At 35.7% G+C, this 19,917-nt stretch overlaps 1 protein-coding gene and 1 pseudogene across 5 annotated transcripts in view; one reads left to right on the top strand and one right to left on the bottom strand.

Moving 5' to 3' along the window:
* The window catches only part of LOC126728701 (tropinone reductase homolog At5g06060-like), an 85,854-nt gene that overhangs the window by 13,965 nt on the left and 51,972 nt on the right, over positions 1-19,917 (bottom strand). The window contains exons 2-5 of one of the 5 annotated variants that reach the window (XM_050434501.1): positions 19,083-19,290; positions 18,617-18,836; positions 18,397-18,503; positions 18,214-18,288 (exon numbers count right to left, since the gene is read on the bottom strand). The exons of 2 other annotated variants lie outside the window; for them this stretch is intronic. In XM_050434501.1, the coding sequence (XP_050290458.1) occupies positions 18,214-18,288; positions 18,397-18,503; positions 18,617-18,836; positions 19,083-19,290 (610 nt within the window). Of the gene's footprint in view, positions 1-180; positions 493-17,867; positions 18,289-18,396; positions 18,504-18,616; positions 18,837-19,082; positions 19,291-19,917 lie in introns of those variants that run through there. 2 more of the 5 variants (XM_050434496.1, XM_050434489.1) reach the window with 2 other exon arrangements.
* Positions 9,180-11,984, top strand: LOC126692085 (tropinone reductase homolog At2g29260, chloroplastic-like; annotated as a pseudogene).

The following is a 19,917-nucleotide window of genomic DNA, read 5'->3' as shown; positions in this document are numbered from 1 at the left end:
GATATATGAGAAGTTCCGCCTTCTTCTCTTTTTTTCATCCAATTAACTTTTTAAAAAAGGTGCAACAATTCTAAATGTGGCCATTTATAATTTATTTATCAATATTTAGAAATATTCAATAAGAATGCAATTCCAAGCTAAAATCAGAAGGAAAAAAAAAAGCATAGGCAGAGAAAGAACCCGATTCCTTTGGTTCCACCAGTAACAAGGGCTGTCATTCCTTGAAGGGACCACCTGCTTCCTCTGTTACCAATTTCTTCCCCGGCCATTTATATCTCTCTCTCTCTCTCTCTCTCTCTCTCTCTCTCTCTGTGCAATAACCAGTAAGTAGAACACCGATACCAATATATCAATAGATACTGATAAGGGAAACCTATGGGGAGGGGTTTTTGATACTGAGAGAAACAAACAAACTGAGCATCAAGGATGTCTCAGCTAGTGTGACATAGACTGTCATCCTGTAACCTCCCACTCAATTTGCCTTTCGGCAACCCAGTTTTTTTTATGTCCACACCTTTTTCCCAACAATATTTCTTTTTACGACTATGCGGTATTGATTTCCAGCATTTTAGTCATATCATAGATTCACAATGATCAAATCTGTATTAAGATAAGTACTTTTGACTTTTAGATCTTTGCTCAATAATTGAAAAGTTTTTTATTTTATTTGAGAAAAATAATGGAAAAGAAGTGATGCAGGACATCTAGAACAAAATTGAAATAATAGAAAAATAAAAGATATGACATTGGAGTCAACACTTAAGTCTTGCTTGGAGTTAGCACCAAGCGGGAAAACCACTAAAAGTCAGCACCTAGGGTAGACCTGGAGTCAGTACCAAACCAAAGAAAGACCAAATGACCATTTTTTTTCTTTCATCAAAATATTAACTATCTCCTCAATGAGTACAATAGGTTGCTTATAAAGGATTGCTAAACCCTAATTCTAATTGGTTAGGAAACCTAATCCTTCAATGCTTTAAAACTCAAGGTCGAGTTTTCTCTAACCAAAGGAGAATGATGCGGAAGATGCAAGAAAATTATTATTTAATATTATTTATGTTTGCAAGTCAATTGTATTTTTATGTTTTAGGTCCTATTAGTTTATTGGGCTATTAGTATTTTAATTTGGAAGTAAGGTTATTTTCGTAATAAGGCAATTAGAGTTTCCTAACCAATTAGAATTAGGGTTTAACAATTTTTTATAAGCAACTTATTGTAATCCTTGAGGAGATAGTTGATATTTTGATGAAAGAAAAAAATGGCCGTTTGGTCTTTCTTTGGTCTGGTAGTGGTTTTCCCGCTTGGTGCTGACTCCAAGCAAGGTTTAGATGCTGACTCCTAGGTCATACCTCAAGAAGATTAAGATACCAATATATATATGTTGCTGCCTTTCACAGGGAAGATGCTGATGCAATTCTTCGCATTCCATTGAGTCACAGGGTGGTGTCAGATAGGTTATTTTGGCTTTACACTAAGAATGGTGAGTACACAGTGAAGTCGGGGTATCAGATAGCTAGGCTGATTCAAAAGCAGGAGAAGGATTTGTGGGAGTGCTCAAAGGATGCGGGTGATTCTCATATCTGGAAATATGTATGGAAGATGAAAGTGCCAAATAAGATACGTGTGTTTGCATGGAGAGCTTGCCAAAATATTCTGCCTACACGTGAAAATTTGTTTCGCAGGAAAGTGGCTTCGGATGAGTTTTGTGAGCGATGTAACCAAGCCCCTGAATCAATTCTTCATGTGCTTTGGGAGTGCGGTGCAGCGCAGGATGTATGGGCAGGTGCTCCAGGCAGATTGCAAAAAAGGTGCACGGAGCAGAGGGATTTACTGCAGCTGCTTGAATACTTATGCCACAGTTTGTCCATGGAAGAATTTGAGCTTTTTTGGGTCCACTGCTGGCTAATTTGGCACCAGAGAAATATGTTACTGCATGGAGGGAAAGTCCAGGACCCATCAAGAATCACCATCCGGGCTACTGAGCTGATAGAGGAATTTAAAGCTTCAAGGGATCAGTTGTCTATCCATGCACCAAGGGAGACAGTGCAATCGTGGTGTCCACCTCCAAGTACTCTGTTTAAGGTGAACTTCGATGCGGCTGTCTTCATGGATACGGAGTCGTCGGGTTTTGGCGCGGTTATAAGGAACAATATGGGTGAAGTGATGGCGGCGTTGTCAGCAAAAGGCCCTCCAGTTGCAAACAGTGAAGAAGCAGAGATTTTGGCTTGCCGGAAGGCTTTGGAATTTGCTGTGGAGGCAGGGTTCCAAGATGTTGTGGTGGAGGGAGATAATGCCACTGTAATGAACGGCTTGACAGCAATCAAACCCGTTAACTCATGGCTGGGATATATATATGAAGATGCTCGTTGCTTGGCTATGAGATTTAGGAGTGTATCTGCTAACTGTGTACGTCGTAGTGCGAATGGAGTGGCCCATTCTTTGGCCAGGTTTGCAAGACAATTAAGTGAGGACTATGTATGGTTGGAAGAACAACCAACCCCTGCCATAGAGGCTTTGTATGCGGACTCTTTTGCTACTGCCTAATTGATTAATATATGGTCCATTTTCAAAAAAAAAAAAAAAAAAAAATATTATTGAGCAAAGATCTAAAAGTCAAAAGTACTTATCTTAATATCATTCCACCTACATGCTGTAGGAAAGGGCCACTAATCCAACCCACCCAAAAAAAAAAAAAAAAAAAAATCTAAAAGTCAAAAGTACTTATCTTAATATTATTCCACCTACATGCTGTAGGAAAGGGCCATTAATCCCATCCACCCAAAAAAAAAAAAGGAAATCTAAAAGTCAAAAGTACTTATCTTAATATTATTCCACCTACATGTGTAGGAAAGAGCCACTAATCCCATCCAGAAAAAAAAAAAAAAAAAAAGAGAGGAAACGGCCACTGATTTTATTAACTCCGAAGGATGCCTTTTGGTGGGGTTGTGGTCTTGTAATTGAAGACTCTCGGTTAGCAGCGAGTGATTTTAGTTTTATTTCTTTTTCTCATTTAAGACGCTTGGTAATTCAGTAGCTCACTAGTTAGCGAAAAATGCAAAAGGTTTGTTGGAATCTCAATTTTGGTTGGAGGAGGTGCCTGAAGACATCTCTCCTTTTGTCACCCGTGATAAAGTTTTGATTCATTAATATTTACGGTCTTTATTCTAAAAAAAGGGTTACGTAGAATTAGAATGCATATGGCCAAACATATAGGTGGAACATCACTTTCAATTTGATTTACCATTAACACCAATTCTATTATGCATCATTTATCACAGGCTATACTAGTTTTTACGAGAGAAATTGTGAAAAATAGTACCTTGAAATGGTTGATTTTATTAGTTTTCTCGGGTCATCATATTACCATCTTCTTTACTTTTTTGCACTGAGTATTATGCTTGCATGTGTTTAACCTAAATCTCATAATTAACCTAAGTAACTACTTGGCTAATTCATTAGGTTAAACTGATATGATTTATAGGGGTCTCAACAGAACAAACAAAAGCAACAACCAAAAAAAAAATCCAAAGGACAAACCTAACCCATCAATAATCCAAATACTATTTAAAATAATAAACATGTTAATCAATAAACAATAACCAAAGATTTCATCAACCATAAACTATGTAACAAACCAAAAGTTATATAAAATTAGTAATAATAATAATAACAGTGATAGAGCGGCGTACCTATGGAGAATGACGAACCTTAAAGATCAATCTATCAATTCAATCATGTGAAACATGTTATTCTACTAACCTTAAACCTAAACATGTGAAAACTAAACTCAACAAGACCTAAACAAAGGATTAAAACTAATCAAAACTCACAAAAAAAGCAAGAACCCTAAATCTGTGTTTCTAGGCACAAGTATGTGTATGCATAGGTATGTGTGCGTATACTTAAGTATGCATACGCAGCCTTTAATACAAATTCGAAAAACTACATTTTTAGAGATTTAATCAAACAAACAAATAACATGTTGTTTGTTTTTAGACCCCTTAAAACACAATTGGATTAACCTAGTTAATTAGCCAAGTGATTACTTATTCCAAATTTCAAATCTAGGTTGACACACAATCATATAATCATATCAATGTAAAGTGCGGAAAATAAAGAGCACAAAGATATGATGACCCAAGAAACCAAACCGGTAAAAACCTGGGGAGGATTTAACCTAGCTATCCTCAAGGTAACCTGAATCCACTATGAAAGAATTGAAGTTTTACAATAGCGACTTAGACCACTAACATCCTATTGCTACCCACCAGTAGAAAACTTACTGACACGACCACGTGACAACTCCAAGACCACGGACTCCTTCTTTCTTGGATTCTTCAGCAAGAACAAGCACTCCTGCTTATGTATCTTTAAGCTTTTATTGTAGCAACTGAATGATCATCAAGTTCTTGAATAGAATTCTCCTTCTTGATAATCCTAAGTCACTCCTGCTTGTGTATCTTTAAGCTTTTATTGCAGCAACTGAATGATCATCAAGTTCTTGAATCGAATTCTCCTTCTTGATAATCCTAAGTATGTGTGAAGGCAAATATCTCTAGATCTCACAAAAGATTCACACACACAACAAAAGGAGCAATCTAAAACGTGGCTAGGGTTTACTCTTTTATACTTAGGGCAAAACATAAAACCCTACACGTCATATGGGCTTAGGGCTGAGTTGGAAAATTCTGCAGAAAAACGTTCTGCTCGAATTTCGATTAGTCGAGTCTAGTTCTCGATTGATCAAGACAGGCAGAATCATACTATAACTTCTGCTGTAACTCGATTCCAACTTTATATAAAACTTTGAGCAAGTATAAACAAGACTATAAAACCTGTTTTAATCATGGTTTGCCAACAATACAAATTAGAGTTCTAATACATTAGTTCTTAAGTACTTAGAACCTAACACATGTGAGATCAAACAAGCATGTTAGAAAACCTAAAAAAATTAAACTAGCCTAAAACAAAAAAACATAAAGCATCAACATATACAACAAACATGAAACAAAACAAACAATTAAACTAAACTACACTAAAACATATCAAACCAACCTAGGAATTGAAATAAGAACAAAAGAACAAAAAGGATAGTTTATAAACCACCTAAAATCATATTAAAACAGGTCAAACATAATTAAAAACATCAAACAAATCAAATATAACAAATGGAGAAACTATATCAAGAAAATCATGTGAATCATGTTAAGCAAAGTGGGAAAAAATGGAAAAGAAGCTCACCTTGCTTTAGAATCACAGATTTGAAGTTGTTTAACCGACCTCTTAGTGCCTACAACACAAAGATTAGATTGACGACAAGAATAATCAAAAGAACAAAACAATAGTTAGTAATCACAACTCAAGAACAAGAGTTTTGAAAAAGGTTTTGAGAAATCAATTTTTGGAAAATAGTTCCTGCCTTAGAACTAACTAAAGAGAGGTTTTTAATTTGTAAAAAACATGCTAAGGGACTATGTGTGAGTTTTAGAAAGGAGAATTAGGGTTTTAGAGAAGATGAAAGCTAAAAAATAACTCTCTCTAGCTAGGGTTTTAATTGGAGGTATAAGATGAGTATTTATCAGTTAAAATTAGAGTTTTCGGACTTTTTAATGATCTTTAGACATTCTCAAGGGTTTATGGGCCGGACCACATCAAAGCATTATGTTTTGGGCCCTTAAAATGAAGTTTCAAAACCTAGAAAATCGGACTATCCAGTTAGCCCAACTTGAAATAATCATACCTCACTCAATATAAGTCCAAATTAGGCAAAATTTGTGTTCACATTAAAGCCCAGGAAGTCTACTTTCCAATGAAATAAACCTCACTCAAATATGTTTGTGGATCAAACGTTATGGTCAAAATAGTCAGCAAATGTCATTTTTCAGTATCGATTTCAAAGCGATTTGAACACTTTTGAGTTGTGATTACTTTCAAATTATTGTGAACTCTTTAATTACCCTTTGTTGACATATGTCAAGCTCATCATTGGAGCCAGGGACCAAAATTTATTAATGGGTACAAAATGTGGTGTCTACAAGCAATTTGTTTCTATCAGTTCTTGATTGTAGATCTCGTTCTAATAGACACTTATAGAGTTAGAAGGTTACAAAAACCTCACAAATCTCATAGGAGTAACTCACAAGTCTTCCAAGGGCTTTTAAAATGTAATTAGGGTTTTCTTTTTATACCTAATAGTGTTGGATTGAAACCCTAGACGTTTTCGCGGGCTTGGGCCTTATTTAAAATTTGCAGAACACAATTTTTGATCGATCAAACATATCTTTTGATTAGTCGAGCTTCGCAGTAGCTTACTTCTTATTTCTGCAGCTTGACAGTTCTTGAATCTTGACTTGAACAATCTTGAGCAATGTCTAACACCTAATCTAAACATATTTTTGTTCTCGGTTTGCTAACATACATAAATTAAGAATCGAAACATTTAATCCTAAATATTTAGAACCTAACAGCTTTTAATTTCATAGTTCAGAACATAAGATTGGAATATTTGGTAGTCTTAAATTCAATGGATAGTGAATCTTTTTTTTTTTTTTTTTGAGAAACACAAATTCTGTTGAGCAATTGTATAATTTGTATTTATAAAGTGAAATCAAAATTGTATTTTTATATTTGCTGGTTATAATTTGATGAAATTTATTCAATTTTTTAATTCATTGTGTAAAGTTGTGATTTACAACTATGGTTTTAGTTGGCTTTTATTCCGTGTCAAATTTGATTGTAATTTTATTCAATCTTGTGTACCCTGTATTTATTGTGGGATTTGATTGTAAGGGTTGTGTGATAGAGAGAGAGTGTGAAGACTCAAGCTATTGAAGACTAAAGAGGTTTTCGTGGGTATCTCGCGACTTAGCATCCCGCGAAGTAATGCATGTACCTTGTAAATGATTGGAATGCGAAGAGTCAGTACAGATGGGTACAGCTGTGTCTCGCGAGTATCTTGCAGGTAAGGCCTTCCCGCGAGACACCCGCGAGACATTCTGTTTTGCCAGACTGTACTATCTGATACGCACTTTCTATACCCACAGTATATATACCTACTTTACCCACAAATATAAAGGAGTGCTTTTGAGAGAAAACCCTAACCAAACACCTTAAGAGTTAGAGATTGTTATACCCACAATCCTCTACACAATAGCTTGTGGATTTTCCTCAACTCCTACCTCTCCATTTCCATACCATTGAGAGGTTGATAGCTTAAACACTTAACACACCCTTTCAGAGTGTCAAGTGATCGTTTGGTGCTGCTGGGAAGCATTGGAAAAAGCCAAGGATAGCAGATGCAACATGGAGCTTGTTGCGGGATTCAGAGAGCTAGACAAGATACGGTTCCGAGAAGGCTTGTTGGAGTAGGAGCTTGGAGGGCTTAGGTACAACGGGTAAATTAGGCTTGGAGGGTCTCTTACTAACCCATGTATCCCAACTGATTTTCTAGTGGATTGATTATCGCTTGGAGGGCAGTGGAAAAGGTTTTTCGCCGAGTTCTTCGGTTTCCTCTTCGATAATACATCAGCGTGTTATCTGTGTTTGCATTCTTCTTCCCTACTCTTTTACATTTCATTTTATTTCTGTGATTATATGAATATGTATTAGAGTAGCTTGTTTGTTTATCCACTCGCATTTACACTATTCCGCACTTAGAATTAAGTTAGTGTAAAATCTATTGAGCCGTAACTTTTATTTGGGGATCTAAACAGTTCTTGTGCTTTTAACACATTTTTGCGCTTTCACATTATTGTTGTAGGTTTCTCAAGTATGCTAGGAGATTGTAAAATTCAAACAATTCTTGATGAAGTAAAGCCTAATGAAGAGGATAGAAGTTATGTCGCAGTTGTGGAGGATTAGACTTGTTGGATTAATTTAGTAGCTTTTTTTTTAATCTCTTTGACTTATTAGATTAACTTGTTGGTTTATAATTATCCTTAACTGCTGGGATTTATTTTGTAGCCTTTTGAACTTGTTATAATAGTCTTAGATTTGGGCTTGTGAGATTTATTTTGTAGCTTTTATTTTTATGTTTAACAGGTGATCTTAGCTATGATTTATTGATTTATGATTAGATGGTGATCTTAGCCAGGTGATTTATTTCCCCTAAAAAAAAACTAGGTGATTTATTAATTTATGATCTTAGCTTTGATTTATTGATTTATGATTAAATGGTGATCTTAGCCAGGTGATTTATTTCCCCTAAAAAAAAACTAGGTGATTTATTAATTTATGATCTTAGCTATGATTTATGATTAATAGGTGATTTATTAATTTATAATTAACAGGTTTGTAATGGTTGTATGATTTGGATTGGTTTGGCATTTAGCCATATATATATATATATATATTGGGCCATGGTTTAGGCTACGAATTGGGCCCTGAAGTGGCATGGCTGGACGGGGCCCGCGTGGTGGGTTTGAGGGTTAAAAAAAAACCGTTTATTAAACAGGGCGGGTTTGGATAACAAGGGTGGGCCTGCGGGCCGAGATTTAAACATAAAGAAACTCGCACTGAACTTGACCAGTTGCCATTCTTATTTTGGGTCAAAAATAAAGAATAATGAAGTAGACACCATAATTGTGATATTCTATCAATTAAAAAAAAAAAGAAAACCTCTTGAACATCAAAAGACTTAGGGGCTGTTTGGTTTTGTGTTTCCATCACCCGTAACTTTGTTTCCATCACCCATAACTCAAAATATGTGGGTCCCATGGTTGAATGGTTTGTTTGGGTATGTTTTTAGTTTTTGTTTCCATCACTTAATTCTCTGATTTTTGGGTGATGAGTTATGGAAATTGAAAACACATTAGGTGTTTTAAGTTTCCAAAATTTAGTTTCTAGGGCATTTTCATAATTAAACACACATGCATGAGACCCATTGTCACTGCCTTGTCAAGTCCACCATGCCGACCGAGCCCCCACCTCATCCAACCCGCGGTGGCCACAGCTCAGACCGTCAAACACAATGGCGAAGTTCCCATGCTGACCCATTCGATGAACAAATCACAAATGGGTCTCAGTCTTAGTCTCAGATTGATGCTTCGTTAGAGGGCTCACCTGAGCCACCAATGACCAACCCTTGGAGTGTTCTTTGTCCTTTTTTCCCATTTTGCCCTCCGAAATTCCGGCTGAAATGAACAACTTCGAGGGCCTACTAGCCTCTGATTTCGGCTCCGATGGCCAGCTCCAAATCCGCCTTCATTGTTAGAGGATCATCAACGCGTCCTCGTTCCTTCTCCAATTCCTTCGAAGATCGCAATTCTCTCTTCACCGCCAACCCACAGCAGAAATCCCAAGATTTAAGTTCCGGATTTGGAGATATCTTCAGCTCTGCTCGCTACACCCCTAAATTGGACACCACCACCACGACTTCTTCCTCCTTCAATTTCGATATGTTTTGCTATTTTTTTTGGTGTATCATAAATAAGTACGAATGGAGTTTTGATTTGCTGCTGCATATTTTGAGGGTTGGAAAGTGGCTTTTGGGTTTGGGGGAATTTTTATTGATAAGAGTTTTTGTTTTTTTGTACTTCTTTGGATGCACTTTAGCACTGTGACTGTAGTGGTGGCAAAATGAAATGAGCAGGGAAGAAAATTGACCAAATTATAAGTATGGGGCCCACAAAAAGTTGAAAAATTTGAGTGATGACTAGCTGAGTGAAGTGTGCCAAACAGGTGGGTATAAGAAATTGGGGTACTTTAAGTGATGAGTGACGAAAATTGAATAAGGAGTGATGTGTAAAAAAAAAAAAAAAAAACCAAACAGCCCCTTAGAATTTCCAACTAAACTTTACCCGTCGGACTTATTACACTGCTGCCTGCTTGGAACTGGGTTGGCCGCTGTTGGAATGTCTCAGACTCTCATTCCACCTTCACTCTCTTCTTCTACTCTCTCTGAAAAGTCTAATCTCCTAAATCCACCCTCTCCATTCTTCTCAAACCCCACCATTCGTCACCGGTGGCACTCGCGGAATCGGGTACATATTTTTACATACATAGATAAAAAGAAGTCTTGGAATTTATCTTCTTTTCCTCTTTGGTTTGTGAGAATTGAGAAATTAATTATATTGTGAACTGGAATTGGGTTTTGGTTTTTCTACCTTTTAGGCATGCTATTGTGGAGGAATTGGTGGGGTTTGGAGCCATAGTGCACACGCGCTGTCGGAATGAGAGTGAGCTTGATGGGTGTTTGAGTGAACGGGATAATTTGGGTTTTGGGGTAACTGGGTCAGTCTGTTACGTGTGAGAGAGAGGAGCTTATGAGCACTGTGTCCACTTTGTTTGATGGGAAGCTCAACATCCTCGTAAGCTTCTTCATTTCCTCATTTTTTACATACAAAAGCATTGAATTTTGTGTTTCCCTTATTGGGTTTCAAAATGTTATGTATTGTATCTGTTTATGTTCCCGTTTTGAGTTTTAACATGTTATAATTTAAAGTTTTGAACTGCTTTTCCTGTTTATTGAACTAGAAGACTGGCTTGTTTTTGATCCGTAGATAAATATTGTCGGGAGAAACATACGGAAATCGGTAGTGGATTTCACAGCTGCAAAATTTTCTACTCTCATGGCAACCAATTTTGAATCTATTTTCCATATAGCTTATCCACCTCTCAAAGCATCAGGAGTGGGAAGCATTGTATTCACCTCCTCTGTATCGGGTTTTGTTTCACTGAAGTCTATGTTTGTTCAGGGAGCTACCAAAGGTAATTTACCTATTAGATGAATGTATCCATGTTCCTATTAATTTTAAACTCAAGAAGCTTACAAAGAAATTTTGTATATTTGTGATTCCAGGAGCAATTAATCAACTTACTAAAACTTTGGCTTGTGAGTGGGCGAAAGACAATATAAGAAGTAATGCAGTTGCACCTTGGTACATCAGAACCTCAATGGTGGAGCAGGTAACTCCAGATTGTTATGTGACCATTAATCGTGTACAACATCATGTTGGCAAGGGCCGATGCCTTAACTACAATCATTTAAGGGGAGGAAAATATAATTGAAAAGAAGCATTTCTTATTAGGTTTTCTGCCTAAGCTCTACTGGGTTAAAGTTCTAGGTTACCAAACAGAAATTGCACCATTAGTCTCCACATTTTAAAATTATGTTCAATACTTAAGCTTCTCTGTCATCATATGCACTAATTGATGTCTGGAACTTATAAAGGCTCAAGTCCAGTTCAGTAAAACAATCAAAGTTGACCTTGAGTCTTTATATGTTGTAGACTTGTAGGTGCTCAGCAACAAAGAATACCTAGAAGAGGTGTATTCTTACACTCCTCTTTGGCATCTTGGAGATCCAAAGGAGGTCTCATCTCTTGTGGCATTCCATTGCTTACCTGCACCATCATACTTCACTGGGCAGATTGTTTGTGTTGACGGAGGGATGTGTGTAAATGGTTTCTACCCTTGACATGATTAGACGTGGCAACTTAGCCATATACCTCATCTGCTCTTGCTATTCTTTGACCCCATTCAGTCTAACCTTGGCTATAAATGACATAACCTTGGCATTCCCTTGATTGTCTTTTGGAGTGCTGCAATTGAACTTTTTTTTTTTCTTCCTAATTATTGTTCTTTGTATATTTAATAGAAAATTTTTTTTTTCTGTCCTTCTAGCAGCTGTATTACTCTTTGACCTTTCCTAGTTGTTTTATTACAATATTTTTGTAATTATGAAGTGATTCGAACCCACAAGAGAGAAGAAATTGTAACATCAGATCGGCTAGTTGAAGAATTTTATTTATTTATTTATTTTGTTTGTATTACTATAAAGAAGATTATATATATGCACTTTCTAAATTAACAATCACTTGAAATGCTTGGAGGGAAGGTACATCAACAATTTAAATTAATATATACCTAGCTAACTCCTTCTGACCTTTTTTGGCTTATGCTAAAACTTTTATATTTATTGTTTTTATCTAACTTTTTTTTTTTTGTTTTTTGTTTTTTGATTTTTTTGTTTTGTTTTGGTTTTTTTTTTTTTTTTTTAATGTTTTGTTTTTTTTTTTTAGAGTAATTGCACTGGGCTGAATTTCTTAGGTATAATCAATGGAGGGGGAGAAAACATTGTAATCATTACTCTATAACTCATTTGAGCTACTGGAAGTACATTGAAATCAATAGAAAACATTGTAATCATTACTCTATAACTCATTTGAGCTACTGGAAGTACATTGAAATCAATAGATCAAGGAAAGATTAAGATGGGGGATAACATGGTGCAGGCAGGTAGTAGGTGCAGAGATGATAGATGGTCACTTCTGGGAATGACTGCTCTTGTTACTGGTGGAACACAAGGAATTGGGTCTCTCTCTCTCTCTCTCTCTCTCTCTCTGGATGTTTGTTTTTGAAGGACTCTGCCTCTATGGTGCCGGTGGCTACAGAGTTATAAAAACTAGTAAAGGCTTATTGCAATGTTTTGTAATTGTCTCACGCATGCTGTTGTGGAGGAATTGGTAGGGCTAGGTGCGAAAGTACATACATGCTCAAGGAATGAAGCCTATCTCAATGCATGCTTACATGATTGGGAGATAAAGGGTTTCCAAGTCACAGGTTCAGTTTGTGATGTGATGTGTCGTGGTAAACGAGTCAAGCTGATGGACACAATATCGACAGTGTTTAGCAGGAGACTTAATATACTTGTAAGTCTCAATTCAGTTCAGTTTATTTATTTATTTATTTTTGATGTGTTTAGTTTAATTCATTGCATTCTGCATAGCAATTATAGCATCACAAGATTGTAATGTAACAATGAATCATTACTGCTGTTGTGGGACTGGAATAGAAGTGAGGTTATCGATGGAATTCATTATGTGAAATCATTCTGGATAACCGTGACAGACCCAAATGGGATTGCAACAGAAAATAGGTTCCAGATATTGTTAAATGTCTTTTATTTTTCTGCCATTCCATTGTATCCTCTACTATTCCATTCCTTTGTGTGACCAACACCAGCATCACCACTACCATTGCCATCACACTATCGCTGCTGACACCTCTGCCACTACCCTCATTGTTGCACCACCTCTTCTGCCATCCCCACCACCTCCATCATCACTGTGCCTAAATGAAATAATAATAATTTTCTGTGCGAGGTAAATGACATAAAATGTTATTTGGATCATTTTCAGAGTTGCAACAACACAAGAAAACAAGTCATTTTTGAAACAAACGAATTGCCAGACTTGAGGAATTTAAAGTGAGTAGATAATTGCTGGTTATAGGGAGGGATTCCCAGATCATAATGAAGTTACTTTTCTGAAAGATGGGAAATCCTTTTCCTGTATCTTTCTAGCTTGGACTTAGCAGCCTCTTATGTACAATAAAAACCCAATATTCAGCCCCCCCCCAAAAAAAAAAAAACCAATAAATTGAGCTTATCTATACCAATTTTCAAAGATTTTAACTGGAAATGAGGTTTAGGGAGTAGATAATTCTTGGAACTGGTTGAAGAGATGTAGTTGTGGATCATAAGGAAGTTACTTTCTGAAAGATTGGAAACTTTTTTCCTGTAGCTTTCTAGCTTGAACTGTGCAGCTTTTTAGGTGAAATAAAACCCAATATTTAGCCACCAAAAAAAAAAAAAAAAAACAATAAAATTGAGCTTATCTATTACAATATTTAAAGATAGTTAGGACATCAAAATCATCACTTGCCACATTAGAACATAGTGGAGTTAGCATCGAATTGTAGTTTCCTCTATTATGTTCTTGCTAAAATTGGGGGTAAAGTTACCTACCATTGACCTCCTTAGACCTCGTAAAGGTGGGAGCCTAGTGAGCTACGTGTGACATTTATGTATTTACTAAGGTAATTGTTCCATGTTATGTTATTTTGGCTTCCCCAAATTTCTAGCTTGTATAAGGCTTTGTGTATTTTGAACATCATATTTATAAATAATTGTTTAACCGGCCTCCACTATGCCATCGCCAATGAGCTCTAGCTCAACTGGCAGCTCCTCCCTTTGCAAGTGCTAGGTGGAGGGTAAGGTTATGGGTTCAATACTCAGTCATTGGGATTGTGCGTAACTTACCAATAAAATAAAAGCATTTACCATACCATCAATATCATTGTTTTTAGTTTGAGAAGAAAAAAGGACCATCCAGGGTTCTGGTATAAACAAATTGCAAATGCATATCTTCAATCATTCTTTACATCCTAATTCTGGTAGCCTGAACACAGGAGCAGGATAGTTTTTTGCTTAGCTAGTTGCATAAATAAAATTTAGAAAACTTTTATATTTGTGAATCCTCCAAAGGAGTTTCTCATACCAATGTTTCTTATAGAAATGTTCACAGCCACTCTTGGAATGGCTTTCCTTCTTGTGAACCTTTAAAATCCTGTTCTTACTAAATTTTTTATCCTAGATAAACAATGTGGGGACAAACATCTGGAAACCACTGTAGATTACACTGCTGAAGAATTCTCTACTGTTATGACTACCAATCTTGAATCTGCTTACCATTTATGCCAGCTGGCACATCCTCTTTTGAAAGCATCAGTAGTAGGAAGCATTGTTTGTATTTCTTCTATTGCTGGTGTGGTGGCACTAAATGTTGGATCTATTTATGGTGCAAGTAAAGGTAATATACTTATGTAATTTAAATTTTTATTTTTCGATTTGATCTGTTAAAATAATGTGCATATTATTCAAACCTTATGGATTTGTAAACTTTTATATTCTGACCCTAGTCTCTTTTTTTCTCTCTATGCAGGAGCAATAAACCAACTAAAGATTTGGCATGGGAGTGGGCCAAAGACAATATTAGGAGTAATTGTGTAGCACCTTGGTTTATCAGAACCCCCTTGGTTGAAGCTGTAAGGCTGTAGCACCCTTTCACCATGCTTGTGCATTCAATGAATGTGTTTTTCACTGTTCTGTGTGCAGTTAATTTTTATCATGTTCTATTTATTTGGGCCACATGTGATTCATATGTAGAGTTAAAAGATAACAGAAACGTGTGGGCATGCGTGTGCGTGCACGCAACGGTGCACGACATTTACACCTGAAATAGAAATCGAACTCCTAGGCTTTAATTCTCAAAAACATTTTTTGAAGAAGTTGGGATGTTGCTTAGACTTGGACAGCTCACTAAGTTAAAAATAATTCTGTATTCATTTACATGATATGAAATAAGTCCTTTATGTGACTTCTCGTTACTATTGCAGGCTCTCAATGACTAGCAATTTTCGAAATCGGTAAATGCAAGAACTCCTCTTGGACGCCCTGGAGAGTCAAAGGAGGTTTCGTCCCTTGTGGCATTCCTTTGCCTACCTGCATCCTCTTACATAACCGGGCAGATTATTTGTGTGGATGGAGGGGTGGCAGTGAGTGACTGACAATAAACATCAATCTCCTTATGATTTTTAAATGAGACATTCCCATATGTTCTCCTGTAAAAGTGGCATTTTAAATTCCATCCAATGTGAACTGGATGAGGGTGAGAGGTAAATTTGTAACCCTCCTGATCTAATTATCTTGCCAATGGGAGGAAAAAAAAGAGGATAAATCGCAAAGCTTTCCTTCCATGTGGTTTTGTGAATTTCCAAGGGTCCTCTAACATTGTGCTTAAGGTGAGTTTAGTTCAGCTCCTTGTAATTGTTATTTTTGAAAGAAAAAAACAGTAAACCAAATAGGCCCTAAGTCTGTATATCCTTCAGGTTTGGGCTTTGCTTCATTAGCAAGGACAAAACCAAGAACTTCTTTTGTGGACTTGTGGTCCTAAAATGCAATTGAATGAATTTCAAAATCTCACTCTCACACGCATATATAGACATATACATGTAGGTATATATGCGTTTAATAAAAATTTCCATACTTTGCAAAAGATGGCCAAACCAATATTTCAGGGAAATTCTTGATTCGATTTCTTAGATTTTTTATACTATATTCCATATAAAATTGAGAATTCATTGTTGATATCAAATTATATGGACTAAGTTTTTGTTTTTTGCTTTCATCTGAACTGAATTAGTTTTATCTTATTCAGTAATTAAAGAATTTATAATATAAAACTTTGAATTCAAATTGGCATGTATTGGGTATTTGTAACATATTTTTATCTTTATTCACATGTTATGAAATAATTACTTTTAGCCTCTAAAACATTTGAATTTGTACATCGAAAATTTATTTCATTTACCAGCAATACCTACAAATTTGTGGAATACACTACACTATCATATGTAACAATTATTTGATCCATAAATAACAAAGAAATAAACAGATCAAGAATCATTTTCTAGAAAAGTATTATTCCAATCAATCTTTTAATATACAGGATCTTCGATATCTTTGTTTTTTTTTTTTTTTTTTTTGGGAAATTTTCAATTGATGTTTCATGGGATTTTGCACTCTTTTCTTATTCCAAATATTAACAAAATAACATCGAACAAGTAAAATTTTGATTACAAAAGAAAATTAGAAAATTAAGCATATTAAATACATATAACAATGCCTAAAACTCACACAACATTTTACTACTCATGCCAATTAAGGTTTTTTTTTTTTTTTTTGAGTTTGACATTGAATTTTCTTTAGTTGCATGTCTTAAATATAATTGTATAAAGACATCTAAAGAATTATCATGTATTATTAAGTTTCACAAAAATTACGATTTTGAGTGGAGATTATACAAAATTGGTATAATATATTAGTAATCATATCATATTTTTTTAATGAGATATTTCTCTTTATTTTAAAGTTCATTTAGTGCCTTAAAGGACTTTTTTTTTTTTTTTGGGGGGTGGGAACTCTTAGAATTTTTAATTTTGATAAAAAAAATAAATATAAGTTACTTGTCACTATTAAATATTTTTTGAGGGGGGTAAGGGATTATGTAATTCTGTCCTTGTTTTGTTTGTTAAATGTTAAGTTTAAACCACAATCCAATTAGAGGATTAGCATTGGCCTAATAATTCATCTAGTCCAACTAAATTTTGTATGTGAAATTCGAGAAATCATCTCAGATTGGGCTAGCTAAATTCCATCATTGTTTCGTTTGTCATGCATTACCATCACCAATAACGTTCTGTTTACTTAAATATGGATGAGGCGAATATGGGAGTCTTTCGTGCATAACTATGGAAGCCACCAACACACGCATAGTAGAACCCTTTACTCAACCATGGGTAAGTGAACATGGTAATCTTCCTTGCTCTCCCGTGCTTATGGGCTTTTCCTTCTTTTGCACATTATCTATGGGAACCATGTGTAAACTCCACACATCCCATCCATAGGAACCTCGCACCTCATCGAGGTCTAACACCATTGACAATACTCTTTTTATTGGTACTTATTTCAAGATTGTTTGTGTGAGCCTTTTTTTAGGCTTGCCTTGTCCCCGCTTCATCTACGAAAGGGACATTGAACACCTTGCCACTTTTCTTGCACACCACCATAGTGACTTGTGGAGGCAAAGTTTCGAAACATTGTGGCATGGAGACAATGGCAAGGCCGTAAGGGATTTTTTTTTTTTTTTTTTTCGTATTTGGATAAGTCCTCATCCTTGAGGAATCATAATTTGAAAGGGATTTTTTTTTCCTTATATTGTTGATTTGGGTTTTTCGTATGGAGTTAAATTTGGGAATTTGTCATAGATTTTTGGTCCATTGATTTTTGAAGGAGTATATGCCCAAGAATAGGCTAGATTTTTGTATTTCATTGGTTTGTTTCAGTTTGATTTGTTTTCTGGATTTTTTCTAAGCTCAAAATCCTAGGGGGGCCTGTAAGTTAATTTTCATAAACTTAAATTTTTTCTTTTTCGCATTTTATTAATATTATAAATGGAAAAGTTGAAAAGTGAGGGGGGCATAGCACCCCAACCCCTCCCTAACTCTGCCAACGACTCACACGTAAATATTCCAACACATATATGCATTATTTATAAATTTAAGAATACAAGACAACGATTTAGATAGATATACAATAATTTTAGAAAATGTCAAGGAGAGAGGTTTGTGCATCCCATTTGCTACAATCATTTTTTTTTTCCTTCCAATTACTGACAGAACTAGTAAACTATATATTTATTTATTTTCCTTGCAATACCAAAAACATATTCCAATAAGGAGTGTCTGAACGTCATTTTCTGCTGCTCATGGGAAGCTGAAGCCGTTTACAGTTATCCCTCCGTCAACACAAACAGTTTGACCGGTTATGTAAGAAGCTGCAGGGAGGCATAGGAATGCCACCAAGGAAGAAACCTCCTTTGGCTCTCCAGCACGTCCAAGAGGGGTTTGACAGTTAACAGCCTCTGAAAGCTTTTCATTGCTCAGATACTGCAAAGAAAATATAAATTGTCATGGTTATCATGATTCATGAAGTTCTTCCCTAAGACATTCAACAATGACCAGATTTTAACAATCTTCAAGCACTAGTACACTTACAGTTTCAGCCAGGGGAGTTTTGATAAACCATGGCGCAACAGAGTTACTCCTTATGTTATCCTTTGCCCACTCACATGCCAAATTTTTTGCAAGTTGATTGATCGCTCCTTCAAATAAATATCAGACAGAAGCTGATCGCATTATTCGGTGTACAGTCCTAAAGCTAAAATTTATAACCCATAAGCTTGCAATTAAAAGTTAAATAGCACAAAGAAATTACCTTTAGCTGCACTATATATAGATCCTCCAGTACTTGTGGCTACTACACCAGCAACCGAAGAAATGAAAACAATGCTTCCTGCTTCTGAAGCTTTCAGAAGAGGATAAGCAAGTTGGCACATGTGATATGCAGATTCAAGATTGGTAGATATGAGAAATGAGAAATCTTCAGCTGTGTACTCCAAGGTCGGTTTTAATGTGGCCGTTCCCACATTGTTTATCTAAAACCGTATTAGATTAACTATAAATTGAATGTATCAACTGCAAAAGCACAACTGAAGCGGCTCTGGCCAAGTAATATTCCAATGCCATTTAAATTGTTCATCAAAGATTGATCTTCTAAAAATGAAATCGAAGATTTTAGTGTAGAAAAGAATGTAAAATGATCATTTGCAATACATCATTTTTGGAGTATGCTTTCAAATGCCACGCAAAAGGCAGTGATGTAGAGGAAATAAAGTACTTACAAGGATGTTGAGTTTGCCATTAAACATGTAGGAGACTGTGCTCATTAGCTCCTCTCGTTGGGTTCGAGACACTGCATCACAGATTGAACCAGTGACTCGGAATCCCTTCATATTCCACTCATGTAAACATTCATTGAGTTGGGCCTCATTTCGAGAGCATGTATGTACAGTCGCCCCCAGGCTTGCCAATTCCTCAACAACAGCATATCTAGTCACAACACGTAGTAGTAAATAATAGCAAATAAAAAGAAAAACTGAATAATGTGTATTCTATTGTATTTAGTGATTTTTTTTTTCTAGGTAAACATGTAATATTCAATGAAAGCAGAGAATTAGAAACAAATTACAGGGGGAGGGATAGTCCCTTCTCTATCTCAAGACCAAACAAAAGAACACATTTAACTATATCATGGTTAACAAAATTAACCTTCCTAAAAGTATGGCTTACAAACCACTAAGAGAAAGAGTTCAAAATTAATTTGGTTTCATCAATATATGTTAGGAATTTAACCTAATTATTCCTCAACTTGTGAGAAATGAAAAATAGAGGAAAAAATATGAGCCAAGAAAACTATCACATGACACAAGATATACGTGATTCGATAATGTACCTATGTCCATAGAGTTGCAGCAAGGAGAAAAAAATATAAAGGCGACAGTGAAGGATGGTTTTCAATACAATCATCAAACCTAATTTGTAGTGACCTACAAATACCCCAAAACTATAGGGTCAAATTGGGCAAACCTCCACTCCTTGGACTAAGTCTTAGAAAATGTCTCATTTAAAGTCGTAACGCCTCCAATTTAGGCAGGGTCAAATACCGAATCGAACACA

This window comes from Quercus robur, chromosome 1 (genome assembly GCF_932294415.1).
Source record: "Quercus robur chromosome 1, dhQueRobu3.1, whole genome shotgun sequence".
In the NCBI taxonomy this organism is placed as follows: domain Eukaryota; kingdom Viridiplantae; phylum Streptophyta; class Magnoliopsida; order Fagales; family Fagaceae; genus Quercus; species Quercus robur.
This window is presented reverse-complemented; position numbering and strand designations above follow the sequence as displayed.